Source organism: Lineus longissimus, chromosome 6 (genome assembly GCF_910592395.1).
Source record: "Lineus longissimus chromosome 6, tnLinLong1.2, whole genome shotgun sequence".
Lineage (NCBI taxonomy): Eukaryota > Metazoa > Nemertea > Pilidiophora > Heteronemertea > Lineidae > Lineus > Lineus longissimus.
Window position 1 is genome coordinate 5,579,498 of NC_088313.1, and position 16,342 is coordinate 5,595,839.

The window sequence follows — 16,342 nt, forward strand, 5'->3', positions numbered from 1 at the left end:
TGGACAATAAGCACCCTGGGTGCCATTACACTAGACAAACAGCACCCAGCTTCTTTTTGCCTGGCTTATGGATCTTAGGGACGACGTTTCTTGCAATCTCGTTTTATATCGCGCCGTGGTACTTGTGGCATTAGCAGTGCGCGAAATAAAAAGAACAGATAAACAGAAAAAAACGCGTTTTTTTCTGTTTATCTGTTCTTTTTATTTCGAGCACTACTAATGCCGCAAGTACCACGGCGCGAGATAAAACGAGATTGCAAGAAACGTCGTCCCTAAGATCCATAAGCCAGGCAAAAAGAAGCTGGGTGCTGTTTGTCTAGTGTAATGGCACCCAGGGTGCTTATTGTCCAGTCGATCTCGAACCTGGATACCATTTGTCGGCACCCAGGACGACATCCACCCTTTCAGCTTTAACGAAGTAGCTATGTACAGTTCAAACTGCTGTATACGCAGGAACAAGAGGCGAATTGACATAACCGCGTCATCAATGACGTCTGCTGGAGAAAAAAAATGGCGGTGGCGGTGGAAGAACTCCCCGCTTCCCTTCAAGTTGGGGCCAAATTCTCATTCTTTCCCGCCTTCCAAACAGCTCTCTTTCGGTATCAGGAGCAACACAATGTTGCCTTTGTAATACGGCACTCTAGAACCACCGACAAACAAAAAAGAGTCTCAAAAATGATGGGAAAATTCCACGCAGCATGTTGTGTATTCAAGAGAAAATGTTGAGCAGGACTCACAGCAGGTAGCATCAAATCGGAGGCGGGGCTTTATTTAATGAACCTAAAGAATATTAATATAAAACGCTGTGAACATGAAACTACTGTCTTGCATACATAGCATGCTGTGTACATATCCTCTTCCTAATCTTAATTCAACGTACTATATTTTACGCGCCGGCGAACTATCGATGGGCCAAGTGATGCGGTCGACCTAACAAAATCTACATCGGCAGCGTAGTTAATCACATACATGTACAATGTAGTGTTCGTCACAACAGGATGTTTGTATTTACTCGAGATTCTGTGATTCTATTTTGCATCCAGTAGTCGGCTTCCAAAAATATTATTGATTTGAAAACTAATAAACAACGCTCCTGATTGCTCGGGTATTGACCTACAAAATTAGCATTCAAGCTAGTTATTTTATAGAACAATCACCGTTTAGACGCCATACCAGCCTCAATGCGCATCCAGAATCAGTAAAAAATGCCGAAATGCTTCACTTGCCACGAATACCCGACCCCATCCACCAAATGCGGGACTTGCACTTGCAGTAACGGTTTGACAAAGTCAGAATAATGTTAACAATGGTTAAAGAGGTGGGACTTCCTTAAAATAAATGGAGAAATTTCGCTTCACGCATCACATTTTACATATTACATTTTTCGCAGAACCAAAAAATGTGATGCATATTTGTTCATTTTAAAAACATTATAGATTTCCTGAAAATACCAACCTTTTATTTGATTAATTTTTTTGGTAAATGTCTTTTTCGCATCGTTATACTTGAAAACAGGGACCGCCGCGAATTTCGTTTTGCGTCGATTTTACCCTGTTATGTTCCCAGCAGATGGTATTTCGCTTTCAAACAGAAGAACCGTTTGATATGTTGCGACAAAATAGCCTAAAGGTAGGTTTCCACTGAAGGCGATTGGATGCGATTTCAAATGCATTTCACAACGAATGCGATATTCGGATTCATTCTTTGGGTGTAATATCGCGTGAAATCTACATCTACCACGAGAGGAAAATTCACACCTGCCTCAACACATGCCTATTAACAACTGTCACCTGCTATCTTATTTTATCACCAACGACTTCCTACGATAGTGTGATTTAAAAACGTGCTAATACTTGCTTCCTGTAGATGATTTCACACACACTTGTTTAGTATTTATCTTTACCTTTGTCGACTGAAACTGTAGGCCTGGAGTTTTTCTATAAAGAAGGCCAAAAATTTTTATCATAAACATCACTCGGAACGATTGCCTTTCTATTAATCGATCTCATAATCACCGCAACGACTTGTAGATGGCGTTCAACATCCAATGCAAAATATTTCAAACTTACAGAAAACCTATAGCTCCAATTTCGTAGTTCGGTTACTCATTCTGAACTGCTTTTGGAAAGAAGTGCCATGGACCTTTGCCAGCACAATCAATGTCACCCCACACGGTGCCAAGCCAGTTTTTTCCCGGGAAGCAGCGCATGCGTAATGTAACTCTGATCGAACCGTGGAGTGGCGCAGATGCCGTGACCATACGCGATGATGTTTACCAGCACGTGGACGAGGATTTTCTTTTGTTCTTAATTTTACCTGAACGCTGAAGGTTGGAATGGAGTTTAGCGAATCCGATGTGGTGGAGTCAAGGGACGAAGGTGAGTCGTTCGAAGGGGGGGTGTTCGATATGGGATGTGGCTTGTAAATATAGGCCTATGATATTCGGCACGGCGAATGTCTGAAAATCTATTGCATTTCCCAGGGTTTTTCGAATTCGTTGATCCTTAGGCATACATGTATGCATGTCATAGTGCCAGTGTTGTCGAGTTTGTGACCATCGGGATCGTCTCCATCAGGGATTGTGTCTAGCTTTCTTTGAATTTTGTAACGACGGTTCTGATTGGGTGCATTTAGTTTTGCGCCTGTTCAGGCAGTGATGGGATGTTTCTAAGGGGTTCGTGAGCAGCGTCGTAGAAACGAACATTAAACCCCTGATATCCTTAGGATTGATTATTGTATGTGTATCGTTGTAAGATCATTGACGTACATAACTTTTGTAGTCTACGTGTAGTTTTTGCTTTTTGAGCTGGGAAATGCGTGCTGTAAATTAATGCTAAATGTTGTAGCATACATCGCGTACGGCGGCTAATACTCATCCAAACGTTGATGAATTGCAAATAATCTAATGCCCTGCACGTGTAAATCAACCGACCACCCTTTAACTTGCCGTTAGTTTTTTCTCATCGTACTAAAGTCACTTCATTTCGTAGGCCCTACGTTCATAACCCATTTTGACTGTTAATCAGCTGTGTAAACAACACTTACCCCTGCGATAAAGTTACTATACCTTAACGCAACTTCTCCAAACTAAACTTAAACATGCATTTGCAAATGTCAACAATTCATATGGACCACTGGATCTTCAAGTTACCTTGAAGCTTTTATGTAGTATTTGGAACTTTGATATAAAAACGTTACTTCTGATTGCCCCCGACCTTGTGTGGTCTATTTGTCTTGATTTTTCTCAATCAGTGGATGGGAAAGTTTTACACATATGTCTGCAATGGCTGAACACTCCATGCATTGTGACCGCAATAGGGTTACCATGGAAACGCGATCATCAATTCATCATCCTTGCCCAACAATGGCTACTTGATATTGTGTGTCCATTTATGAAAGTTTAAAACTCTTCACACGAAATACACCTTAACACGTCTCGATGACGAATGTAGGTGATAAAGGCACTGGAAAAAAGGCACTGGAAAAAAAGGTACGGAAAAAAGGCACTAGGTAAAAAAGGCACTGGAAAAAAAGGCACTAGGTAAAAAAGGCACTAGGAAAAAAGGAACTAGGAAAAAAGGCACTATGTAAAAAAGGCACTGGAAAAAAAGGCAATGGAAAAATGGCACCAAAAAAAATGTATGGGAAATCTCTGAGAAATCGCTACATAGATAAAAATAAAAATTTCTATGTGCATTTCTATGTGTAGTTTTTTTCTACATCAACAGAATACTAGGTGGTCCAAAAAAATGGAACAGCCTGTTTTTAGTACCCTCCAACCAGAAAAACCAGCTTGGATAGGCAGGGAATCCTTATAAAAAATAATACAAAGATCATCCGATTTGGTCCAGTAGTTTAATCAAATTAGATTCAGGGTTCCCTCACCAATAACCTATTTCTACAAGATACAATAGTTTCACAAGAGTGGCTATTGACATCTAGCAAAACATTCTTGATGAGTCTCATTGCAGTTTTATTGGTGAGAAAGACTTGGAAGCACATTACACATAGCACATTACACATATAGAAATGCACGGGGGGGGGGGCACCCCAAATGAATTTTTAACCTAGAGATTTCCTGGTGCCTTTTTTTCCAGTGCCTTTTTTACCTAGTATAGCGATTTCCTGGTGCCTTTTTTTCCAGTGCCTTTTTTACCTAGTGCCTTTTTTACCCAGTGCCTTTTTTCCTAGTGCCTTTTTTATCTAGTGCCTTTTTTCCAGTGCCTTTTTTACCTAGTGCCTTTTTTCCGTACCTTTTTTTCCAGTGCCTTTATTACCGCCTACCCTCGGTGACAGTATATATCTGCTCAGAGGTTGACCGTTGTGTTTATTTTCTCCATAGCAATAGCAGTTCATTAGCACATCAGGCTCGGCTTACTAATTAGCTGGTATTTTATTCTGTCAATAGCTGTCATGATTTTTGATAGGGCCGGGCAAAGTTCATCTTGACCCGCAAACGCATGAGAGTCAGGATGGGCCAAGTTTTTATCACCATAATTACGAATAGCAGTCTCCAAAATGTACATGCTCTGTGCCCTTCATAATGCCAGATGATCTAAGGATGAAGCCATCCTCTCGTAGCATACATTTGTAAAGTGAGCCTGTGGTGCTAGTGTTGGATATAAAGGCCTGATAAGGGCTTATAAGATGCCACCATTTATGTCATGTATTGGTACCTGTACATATTTCCATGCACCCTTTATTGATCAGCGAAATGATATAATGAAAATGAAATCGCGAGAAATCGTGATAAGGCACAGTCACATTTAATCAAAAGGTTAAACAATCGATGTTTTTCGTTTTATGTTCGAAAATAAATGATTCATATCAAATGGCACAATATTAAATGCTGCTTTCCGTAAAATGTTCCATTCCAACATGATTTTTCATTTCAAATTCTGTAGATACGCAGTGTTATTTAATATTATTGCCGTGTATACGGATAGAAAAACCACATGCTTGCCACATTATCGCGCTTGCTGGTGTCATCACTACAATAAGGACAGTGTTTATTTCCTGCTGGCAAGATGATGATAGCGTACCCAAACGTACCTGGCCTTTAATCAAGTGTTGGCCATCGCCCTTGACATTTACACACAGAGTGACGTGGAGGGGTGGGGCGGTCTACTTCAGTGTCATCGAGCCGGAATCATAAATAAAAAAACCCGTTGATTTAACCGGGGCGGATCTATCACCTTACTGTAATGAGACAAGTTGGTTGATTTACCCTAAGTGCCACGTCCGTTGTGTTAGACGTAATCCTGAGATGCCCTGGTTCTGGTGCCGAGACAACCATATACCCCAAATAAGAGCACTAAAGTGACTTAAATAACGTAGAGGCAGGAATTCGAACTATAGGGGAGTCAAGTTAGTAACCCAGGCCGTTGACAAGTGAAATTTGAAATTTATTTGCCAAACACAAGATTTTGTATCAGGCTTGTAAGATAGTATACAAAATGTATATGTACAATAAATTACAAGTGTTCACATGTACACATGTGGGGACCTTTATTGTGTATGACTCAATAACAATACAAGCGTTAATTATTACATTCGATGTACTGTATATCAGTGAGACAGGAGAGACACCGACTGGCAATTTCATGTATGTTCACATCAGGCTCACTTATTAGTCATTCGCGTTTACATCATTCCATGGAAACCCCGCATGTCCGTTGCTGCAGAAATGAATCAGAAGAAGGACCGCGACCGGAACCACCGATTTGTCCGGAAGTCAGTACTTGTGGGTGGGAGTAAGGTCATCCTGCACATTGTACAATCTGCTCGTCTCATCGCGACCTTCCAAGTCCTTTGACATCGCAAGAAGGCCCATCTGCTCCTATTAGTCACATAAACCACAAGGAGCCTGAATGCTCTTGTCTGAACCTTGAATCTTTCAATCCTTTCTGGGCTTTAGTCCTATCATTCATGGTCAACCAAGGAAAGGGTTTTATAGGGTCGACACTTATTCGAAAGACTGATCTTCATGCCGCAGGAACAATATTCTTTCACTGGAGTGGTCGGAGTAGGCTTTTTGATTGACGAAAGGGTTTGGATGATTTCCGTTAACTGCATTGTGAAGTATAGGGCTTTGGATGGGTCTAACGTTAAACTTTCATGTAAGGTGTTTTCATTTATGAATCTTGTTTCAGAGGCATTAATTTTGCCTGGAAAACGCGCCATATAGAAATTGTGGAATATCTGATCACGGGTTGTCCTTGGTGTCCCTGGAAGGGTTCAGATTTCGATTCAAGAACGAGAACGAGATGGCAGTTTTGCGGCGGATATCGCGTTGCCTGTTGTCAGAGTCCGTATAGCCTACTAGAACACAAAATACAAAACCATCCACCTCGTTTGTCAACACGAGTGAACCAAAGAAAATGATCACCTCGTTTTCGTCCACGTTCCCGGATCAAAATCTGAACCTCTCTATTGTCTCGAGGTTGATTTATCTAAGGGCTAACTTACATGTAGTTGACAGTCTTATCACTGCAGTTAGTTGCTATTGCCATTATTGCCACACAACATGGTTGCATTAAACCAGTCTACAGAGGCATTCACAGCAGTATGTACCCTGGAGGCAAAATATTTGACCACAGGTTGGTATGAAATACCAGTTGTAAGTCATTTACTGAACAATACACCTATAATGTTATTGATTAACTGTTAGCTCAGGTGCCATATTGACTTGATATTGTGGAATCATTATTGTGTCCATAAATCGATGTCAGGCCAAACTGGTATAAAGCCGAGTTACTTGCTTGATGCCAGCTATAGGGCGAGTGTAGTCATCCCTTTGTTGATATGTTCTTGGTTCAGAGTTCTATGCCATATGTTCCCCTATGTGGGTCCTATGTTCCCCGTGTTCTATTTTCGGGAAACATGAGCAGATGTGGTCCACCCTGGTGGAGGGGTATCGTTTGTAAAGAAATCCGTTGGGAAGCCCAGCGTATAGGATCGTCGAGGAGGAAGATCATGTCTTGTCGTCAAAATGTAATACATATGTATTACTAATTTTACCGAAACTCGCCTTCACACATGCAATAAGACAGCACAACAAGAATATAATACAAATCATGGCATTTCCTTCTTTCCCCTATTCAATACATTTTGTATGATTCATTCTCTTTCATGTTCTCCTCTATGACTTGTTCCGTGGATATCCACATTGCTGTCCGTAAAGTTTTATCGTCGTGCCACTCAGTGCAAAATCATGAGGCGATGTCCACTAATCAAACACATGAGATTTTATGAGAATGAAGTGGCTGCTACGAACGCAAGTCGTTCCCGACCTTCATACAGCTAGTTGGGTGCGGTCAGTGGGGTTGAACTGATATAGGAACAAGATTCATAACATCATGTTGAGTATAATTATAATGCAATTACATTGTAAGGAAAAGGTTAAAGTAGTGCTATACAGGCTCGAACTATTGAAAGGCGGCATCTAAAACCCTTAGGTCTAATGAAATGCATTGTTTTCAATGTATGATACCACGGACCTATAACAAAGAAAGGTGCCTTTAAAATCCGCGAAAACACGTAGCTCCTTCTTTGGTGCCGAAACCATGACCGGTGTCCCGCTAAGAATTCTGACATAACTTGGCGCTTATTCATTTGATATCAAAATCAGCCCCATGGTGCGGTACTCAATACTGTCTTTTCTTTGATTTCAGATGATAACCGGTCACTCCAGGACCAATCCATTGCCTACCAGGCGGCGGCCATGGGCGACACGGACGCACTGGTGGCGGCCGTCAAGAATGACCCATCAATTCTGGAGACGCCCGACACGGAAGGTAAATAATTGGCCGTGGCGTAGGTTTTAGTACCCCTCTAGGTTTTTTTTGGCAAGGATCCTCGAACTCGCCAGAACGACTGAGCCATTCCGGATCCGCGCTCCGCGCCCGCCGCTTCCACTTCCGCCTACAATGTAGTCTGTAAATCTTATCCTGACCGGACTCTCGCTATTACACGTGTCATTTCTTAAAGGGGTACGCCGTTCATAATTAGTAGTGCAGTTATTGTGAATGCAACTTTGTTTAAACTTGGTATTCATAGTATTTGTATATTAGTCTGCACAATGGCAATGTTGAAAATTATTTTTAGTATGTGTTTTCGCAATTGCCGAATTTCTGCGCCCTAGCGGACAACGAATTAACTACGGTCTGTGAAGGGAGTTATTATACTATCCTGTCTCTCTTGAGCATCATTGAACCAATTTGCCATGATTGGAACAAACAAATAGGAACTACTTTTAAAAACTGGAGGGAAAGAATGGTGAACAATCTGCCTGGCTGCAAGGCCAAAATGGGGGGTGCGGGGGTGTCCCCCCTAATTATATATAAGAGTGGCTTACACTCACTAAGGACAATGTATTACCAAAACAAAAATGTGTCGGAAGGGACTATGGATGGTCCCAACATGGGGGGTTGGGGGGGAGGGGGTTCCCCTCCATTGTACTCGGTAAAAAAGGTTACGCTATCGTAGGGGGTTTCGGGGGTGCTTCCCCGATCTACCTAAAGGGGGGCGCACTATAAGTCCTTGACTTTTCATATTAATAGTGATGATGTTGGCGTAAAAAGGCGCACAACTGCGCTTGTACACCGTTGTTGAGTCGAACATGTCTACTTTCTTCTACGCCAGGAGACTTGCATAGACTGGCATAAAAGAAAGTAGTGACGATAGCAAGAATGAGCGACAACTTCTTCTTCTAGGATCCTTGCCTGATTGTTTACAAGCCCTTGGGGGAGTTAGATATTTCCACAAGATATATGCAACTGACTTTGTTTCCATCGGATGACAGAATTTGTTCATGTATGGTTCCTTCTTGTGCAAAAAGGAAAGAACTGGGAAACCATCAATCCATGCTGGGTTGTACATAGCACTTCTTCAGTATTAACGTTGGCTGCAGATTTTAGCGACAAGTGCCCCCCTCCCCCATCCTGCTTATAAATTCAATGCTGTACATTCTGCACTCCATATAAATGTTTTGAATATTACCATTCTGGTCTAGGACTTACACCCCTTGGTCATGCCGTTATGGCCCAGCAGCTGGAGTGCATGAAGATACTAGTCAAGATCGGTGCAAACATCAACGCCCAAGACAACTTTGGCCGAAGTTTTCTCTCAATCGTGGCCTACCAGGGCTGGTATGATGGGCTAATGTTCCTCCTAAGGAACGGCGCGAATCAGCAGACGGTGGATAAATCAGGGAGGTCGGCGCTGCATGCGGCGACTTATGACACAAATGTGAGGTGAGCAGTCACGACGGGCCTGAACCATCCCCGGTTGCAAGGATTGCCGCCGGAATACATTCTTCACAAACGTGTTACCAAAGTATTGGCCAACTGGTCTTTCAGCCAGCCAAATATAGTCCGATAGGAATTACTACGAATATTTGACCATTCAATCATCTGTTGATGATTAAATCTTAATAATTTGCGGAGTGATCTGTCTTTGTGATTGCCTCCAACATTGATTGATGTGGTTGTAAGTAACGCCGCATGTGATGACGGAATATCACAAGATCCATCCATGGCCGTATTCAATGTTAGTGTCATTGATTATTCGCTTTAAAGACGGGCGTAGTAAATGCCCCTCCCCCGAATTCACCAAAAATGTGTTTTTTCCATGATTTTTAAAAGTGCCATTTTGCCCCCCTCCCTTCGAGAGCCTTTTGATCCCCTCCCCCCAACACCAAAAGCTAGTTACGCCCCTGTTAGATTATCAGTCAAGGCATTTGAATGATTGAATAATCTAGATAATAGTTCCCAATCCCGTAGTTTCTTGATGTCATGCAAACTTTATCTTTTTCTTTCAGAATAATCAAAGCATTGCTCCAAACCCTGGCTATTGAGGACATAAACCTAAAGGATAATGAGGTGGGTGCATTGCATGTTTATGATGAAAATGATAGCAGACACCCTGTGCAAAATACGCACATGCACATTCTTTCAGTGCGGCCATCTTGCGATTAGAATTGGTAATTGGTACTTCCAAGCGTTAGGCAACAGCAACAATAGCGACTTTCAGCACCGTCAAAACGTATCACGAATCCGTATGGAAAATACGTACCGGTATGGCGCCTACGGGTAGGTGATACGATGGTAGGACATAAAATGAGCTTCAGCATCGATAGTTCATCCGTGTGCAATTTGTGAACAGCTGAAGAGATAAGTGGCAATGAAAACACCTCTGATTTCTCCCAAAAAAACATACCTCACAAACGAAAACATCATCAATGTAATCTATATTAATTCTCAAACAATGATACAAAGATGGAAAGATGATAGAAGTCTCAATTTAGCAGCAAATGCGAGTTAAATTGTTCAATATCATGCGTATTGCTTACCGCATGGAATACAGTTCTTGCGTTTTACCGTAGACATGTACTTACGGGGTTCCACTTATCGTCGAAACTACACACCCTGATGACGTCGTACGCAAATACGGGCCGCAGATTAGACGTTGCTGGAAGTCTCTAATGCTTATGTCTCTGGACGTGACTAGTTTGGTGTGGTCTCCATCGCCTAAAGTTAGTTTTGTCTGCATCTCATCCTCTCGCCAGGTCGTTTTGCGTTAGACAGCAAACTGAGGCTTATCCCTGTGTTCCTCGGGTCCTTCTAAAAAGAGATACAATCAGCCATGTCTTCATGCTGTTGAAAATGACAGGGTATGATAATAATGACGAAACACACCTAGGGAAACATCGGACACGGGGAACGTACTACCCGGGCATTATAGAACATCGGGAAAACATAGAACTTGGGAACAAAGACTCGGGGCAACATAGAAACGCATCCGGGGAGTATACATGTAGATACGCATCCGGTTAGCATACTGATCTCCCAGCGGCATTGCCTCCGTAGCCTCCGCCCATACAACGCTTGATGTACGCTCGAACTTGACGCGCGTTGTCTGGAAGCTGAATAATGTCAGTACATTGCGAGTAAAGATGGGGGTTAGGGGCTAAGCGTAGTATAAGTTCTCCTCGTTTCGGGATTGGAAGGCTTTCACGTATTAATAATGCCAAGGACTTTTCATTATCATTATTTTTCTGTTCCATCTAGGGCATGACAGCGTTACACTGGGCCTCCTTCCACAACCGACCAGAATATGTCCAGTTATTGCTACGCAAAGCTGCTAATCCCATGATGCTTGATATTGATGGGAAGACTGCCCTTCATTGGGCGGCACAGGTCAGTTCATGTCCTTGCCAGCAGATGGAAGCACGCGGAACTTCCAGTCTGTCTCACCCATCTGCCAACCCTAGTCCCAGGGCTCTTACTATTGGCATGATTTGTGGCCCCGAGTTGGTCATAATCCAACACGTTGAATATTGTTGTTCCTTACATCTTCCTGTCTTCATCACTGCTCGGAATGAATCAAAACTAACATGTGGAATTTTCTTGTTTCGCAATCTCTTGTTCATCGTACGAAAGCGAACGTGTCATCACAGAAACTAGCGAGGAAAATCACTTATACCTCCACACTGACGGCATTATCTTTTGTTCTGTCTTGGCTGCTGCCATGGTATATGCGATGGTCCGGTTCGAAGGACAATTCGTACTCAGTTATAACATTAGTACTAGTGTGTCACAAAAAGATGGCGGAGAAGGTGTTTTGCCGAATATGGCCTTCTTAATGTACGTTTTTGTACATCATCCTACATGTAAAAAGAGTAGTTTTAAAACTGTAAAATTAATGTACGGGTCGGGTTTAGTTTACCCAAGACGTGTGATGTAAATTACACCAGTCGTGAAACCCAATAGACGTTGTCAATACTGATAGGTTCCTTATGCGACGTCACACAGGGGATACGATTTTTTGTTTTCTCCCTGTCATTTCAGACGGGATCGCTTAATTGCAGTCGCCTTCTCGCCAACTGTCCGAAGGCAACTGACTCCGTAAATCTGATGGACGCCTCTGGGAAGACACCTGTCCATTTCGCAGCCGCTGCTGGACACAAAGCTGTGATCAACCTGTTGGCAAAGATCCCCGACGTTGACTTAGAGGCCGAGGATCCAGATGAAAGGTAGGCTGGTCATCGGACTTATGATATAGGTTCTATTGCCTGGATGAAGAAGCGCTAACTACAATGTACTTATTTCAAGGTTCTATAGTAACTTTCAGTGTGATCGTTTTAAAGGAAGTGCCCCTCGGACAATGCAGGCTTAACACCTCTCTCATATGTTCTACCTTGTTATTCACGTGGATACCAAATCGAGAGATCTTCCACAACAAATCAGCGTTTCTTAATGAGTTATCTTGGGCATGGCTTCGTTGCTCTTTTGAAGAAGCCGGCGAGAATATTGTGGGTTCATTGTAAACCTAAGGGCATTGCATCTTAGCTTTATTTTGTTAAGCCTGGGGACGGCACTTATTTCATCTGGTTGTGGTTTGATTCGCATTTTTACTTAGTTGTATTTAGAGCTATTCAACTTTCTATATAATAGTTCTTCAAGTAAAGTATCTTCATTCTATCGAAAATTCAAGCATCGCAAGAAAGATGCGCAGATTCTGTACATGATGTAACATGATAATTTTACTACGACGATTACCAAATGTTGGAAATGTTTTTTCCTTTTAGAACACCCTTACACTGGGCAGCAGCTAGTGGTAGTTCGACAACTGTAACCGCCTTACTTGAACTTGGAGTAAATGCATGTCCCGTTGACATGGACGGAGGTACCCCTCTCGACTATGCCAAACAGTCAGGTCATAAAGGTAACTGTGCTACCTAAAATCGTACGCCACCAAATGACGTCACTCACGTCAAAGCCAACTGTAGACATCCCCTGGGACAAGGGGTCAGATGGACCCAGTCAACTCACTATTTCTCTTTTCAATAACCATTGGTCATAATTTCTTAATCATTTCCGCTCGATAGAACAATTGTGTGTTTTGATATTGTTTTATTGATCTCTAATATGTGATAAGCCTTTACCAACATGGTAAAATATATTTTGCTCTCAGCAAGCAAGCGAAGTATTGGACTTAGTCGGGCCACAACAAATTAGCTCTCCCCATTGACTCAGTTTCTGTGCCTTTTTCGTAGTTCTCGTTCTTGCGGATATATGAACCGTGGCCTTAACTTCTTTTCCGAATTCTTGTAAAGTGGTGATCATCGTTAATGCTGGAATATACTGTGGAAGTGTGTAATATTTTGTCACAGGTATATAATAGAAAATGATTGATACAAATAAATTTCCAGGCATCGCATAAATCATTGTAGCAAGCGAGCTTCTTTGAAACAGGAAAGGGATGTTGTGAGCTTGTAGCTGTAAACCTTGGCACAGCAAGAGTGCAATGCATTCTATCTGATATATGACAGTCTGTGAAGTGATCATATGAACTATGCCTGACCAATCCCATCGTGAACTTGACGCCGATAGGCTTGTATGGTTTTGCTTTCGTTTTGAAACGTTTCTTGCCTTTTCAGATTGTGTAAAAGAACTTGAAGATCGTCTTGGCATTCATCCAATACCAGAGGGGCAGAGAGCATCCTCATCCGGTAATGATCGAGACAAGCGATCAAACCTGGGCCTTCTTTCCGGTCTTTTCAAGCGAAAAAAGAAGAAGAAGAAAAAAGACATCAATAGTGAAATATCGAGTGAGAACTTAGACACTCTTTGTAAATCATCTTGCGAGAGCAGTCGAACCGGATCTGACGTTTTGGGCGCATGTGCAGAGGATACAAAGAAGCGTACAAGACGAAATAGTAAACCGAACAAGGTGTCGATTGCGCCGACTGATGGTAGCGTTTTGGCTGTAGCAGAAGTGCATCAGAATGGAGACTCCAACCCGGATATTGTCAAAACATTCCAAGATTCGAGTGAAAGTTTAGCACTTAATAGTTTTGCGGAAATCAAAAAGAGTCCGCCAGAAAATGTGGCACTCTCTGGTTGTATTCCAAATCAACAGTTGCCACCTCTGGTGACGAAATCGACTGCTCACAACATCTCGAATAAAGACTTAGAAAAAATGGCGGAGGAATGGAAAAAATCTAAGTTATCTGAAGTCGATAGTAAAAAAATACATGGAACTTTGAACAAACCGTCATTGGTTGCTGGAACTGTGAATAAGTCAGTATCTGTTGACGATGTTAGTAACGGTGTTGGAAATGGCCGGAGGCTGGTGCACAGCCCACCAAATACATCCCAGTCTAACCCAGAAAGAAAAATAGGACAGACTGACCTCGCACCGCTCAAAGTACCAAGGGCCAAATTGAGTAAGTACATGTATTGTGTTAAATCTCGCATCCGAGATGTGTACATGAGAAGCAAACCGCACAATCTCGGCAACTGCGTTGCCGGCGAATCGGTCGGCTCTTATATTAGTCGCTTCTGATATAGTCAGGCTTTACCTATCACCAACCGTCTAAGATTGTGTGAAGCCATGACCACTTTGGTTAACAATTTTGTACTAGCTGTTTTCATTGATCATTACCAGCTGGGTAATTTACCCTGGGTTTGCGAACTATTGGCTGCAGTTTTATTGGCCTCCAGCTCCATTTGTTACACTTACGAAAATCTCCGTTGAAAAAATCATTATCATTGATCACATTTTTGTCTTCTGCAGAATCGACAGATCTCCAGCCTGGACCACCACCGATTAGCATGAACCTGAAGGTTGCAGAACTCCGCTTGGACCGAGGTGGTTTGAACCGGACACCCACCCCGCCCCACTGGGAGAATTCTCTCGGGGAAAGACGGCTAAAGCCGATATCTCAAACTAGGTAAGCTCTTAATGGTGGTTGCCTTTTTGTAAGGTTTACTGTTGCAATATATATGAAGCCGCCTGATTCCATTGCAGTGTTTGGCTGCCGGATTTCCAACGTTGATACAAATTTCGAATGCAAAACTGGCAAACCGTGTTTTCCTGGTACAGTACTGCCAAAACGAACTGGGACCTCATTTGGCGACAGGGCTTTCTCTGCCTGCGCTCCATCTCTTTGTAATCAACTCTCATCTCATATTCAGGATGCTTCAGATGTCCTTAAATTCAAATGTCAGTTAAAGACCTGGCTGTACGCGAGGCACTTTGAGGGGGCAGCGCCTTGAGCACGATTTGTTCGGTGGAAAGGCGCCCCACACAAATTTTATAATGTAATGTAATGTAAAAGTAGGGCGGGCCTTCAGAGACTAAACAGTCTACTAAAATTTGGAGAATCTAAAACAATCTTGGTACCCAGTTTGCATGGGCTCACGCCTATCAAAAAGCCAGCAAGAACATTGATGTCCTGTCAAGAACGCATCCCGGTAATTTTTTTTACAACTCGCAGAGACATTCGACGGATGCCAGTCTTGGTGGAAGGTCGCCAGATGTATTGGTCACCGATCCAAAGGTTGACCGCGCTCAACGTTGCCAACGAGCCAACCACTGGGCCATAAAGGAATTCCCTCATGGCCAGCGGGTTAAGCCGTGCCAAATACCTGGGGGTACTATACACTTGGGTTGTGTGTCAGTTTTGACTTGCACAGGACACAGTTTAGCTGGTACTTTTTGTCTGAAGACATGTCACGAGTGCTTCTTCGTCTAACCTATTATACAAATGTTATGCTTTTCAGTGGGATTGCCCAGGATGTTGAAAGGTACAGAGAGTTGACTCAACATCATGCGTTACCACCGAACGATACAGAGAAGCATCGAGAGAAAACAGATAGACGGAAAAAGAAAGGACAGAAACCGAGAATTCCCTCAACAGATTATGCCCATGTTGAAGACAATGCTGAAAACAAACCACATAGGGTGTCACCTGCGGATATAGGAGGCTCCTGCAATAACATTCCAGAATATCAGGAAGAACGCCGAGCTCTGGACAAGGGTTTGAATAGATTACTACGGTAGCGAAGTCAATTTTCAGATTGGGTTTCTACAGGGGCACAGGCTGTGCCTTGTTAAAACATGCATCGCAACTTTGGTGTGGTCGTTGGACCATAAGAATTACATAATTGTTATATTTACATGTACATGTACCTTCTCATATATCAATTATTACTCTTTATTATCAAACTGTGGTTGTTCAGTCATTTTGGGTGTGTCTTTCTATAAATTCAGTAACAGGTGGCAGAAACATTGTTGATCCATGATCCATTATACACTATGGTGTAGCTTCTTTGAGAGTCTCTGTACTTTTCCGGCCAGTGGTTTTCTAGGAATTCATTGGTCACTAAGACGAGGAAAGCATTGACCTTAGGGCTCCCCCCCCCCCCCCAACCCAGTCACGACCACTTATAATACTTTCTCTCATTGTCAGGGAACGCATAAAAAGAGAGTGACTCGTTTCTCTGTATGACCCCATTGCCACATCATGGCTTAATCCATCAGTTGGTGTACATGC

General features: G+C 42.6%; 1 protein-coding gene across 1 annotated transcript; it reads left to right on the top strand.

Moving 5' to 3' along the window:
- The first annotated feature begins 2,276 nt into the window (after nucleotides 1–2,276).
- Nucleotides 2,277–15,974, top strand: LOC135489545 (ankyrin repeat domain-containing protein 55-like). The gene is made up of 10 exons (XM_064774942.1): nucleotides 2,277–2,378; nucleotides 7,674–7,796; nucleotides 9,014–9,254; nucleotides 9,821–9,881; nucleotides 11,070–11,198; nucleotides 11,850–12,034; nucleotides 12,590–12,726; nucleotides 13,442–14,230; nucleotides 14,581–14,737; nucleotides 15,570–15,974. Exons 1-10 carry the CDS (start codon nucleotides 2,336–2,338, stop codon nucleotides 15,847–15,849), a joined length of 2,145 nt encoding a protein of 714 aa, XP_064631012.1. The 5' UTR covers nucleotides 2,277–2,335; the 3' UTR covers nucleotides 15,850–15,974.
- The last annotated feature ends 368 nt before the right edge of the window (nucleotides 15,975–16,342 follow it).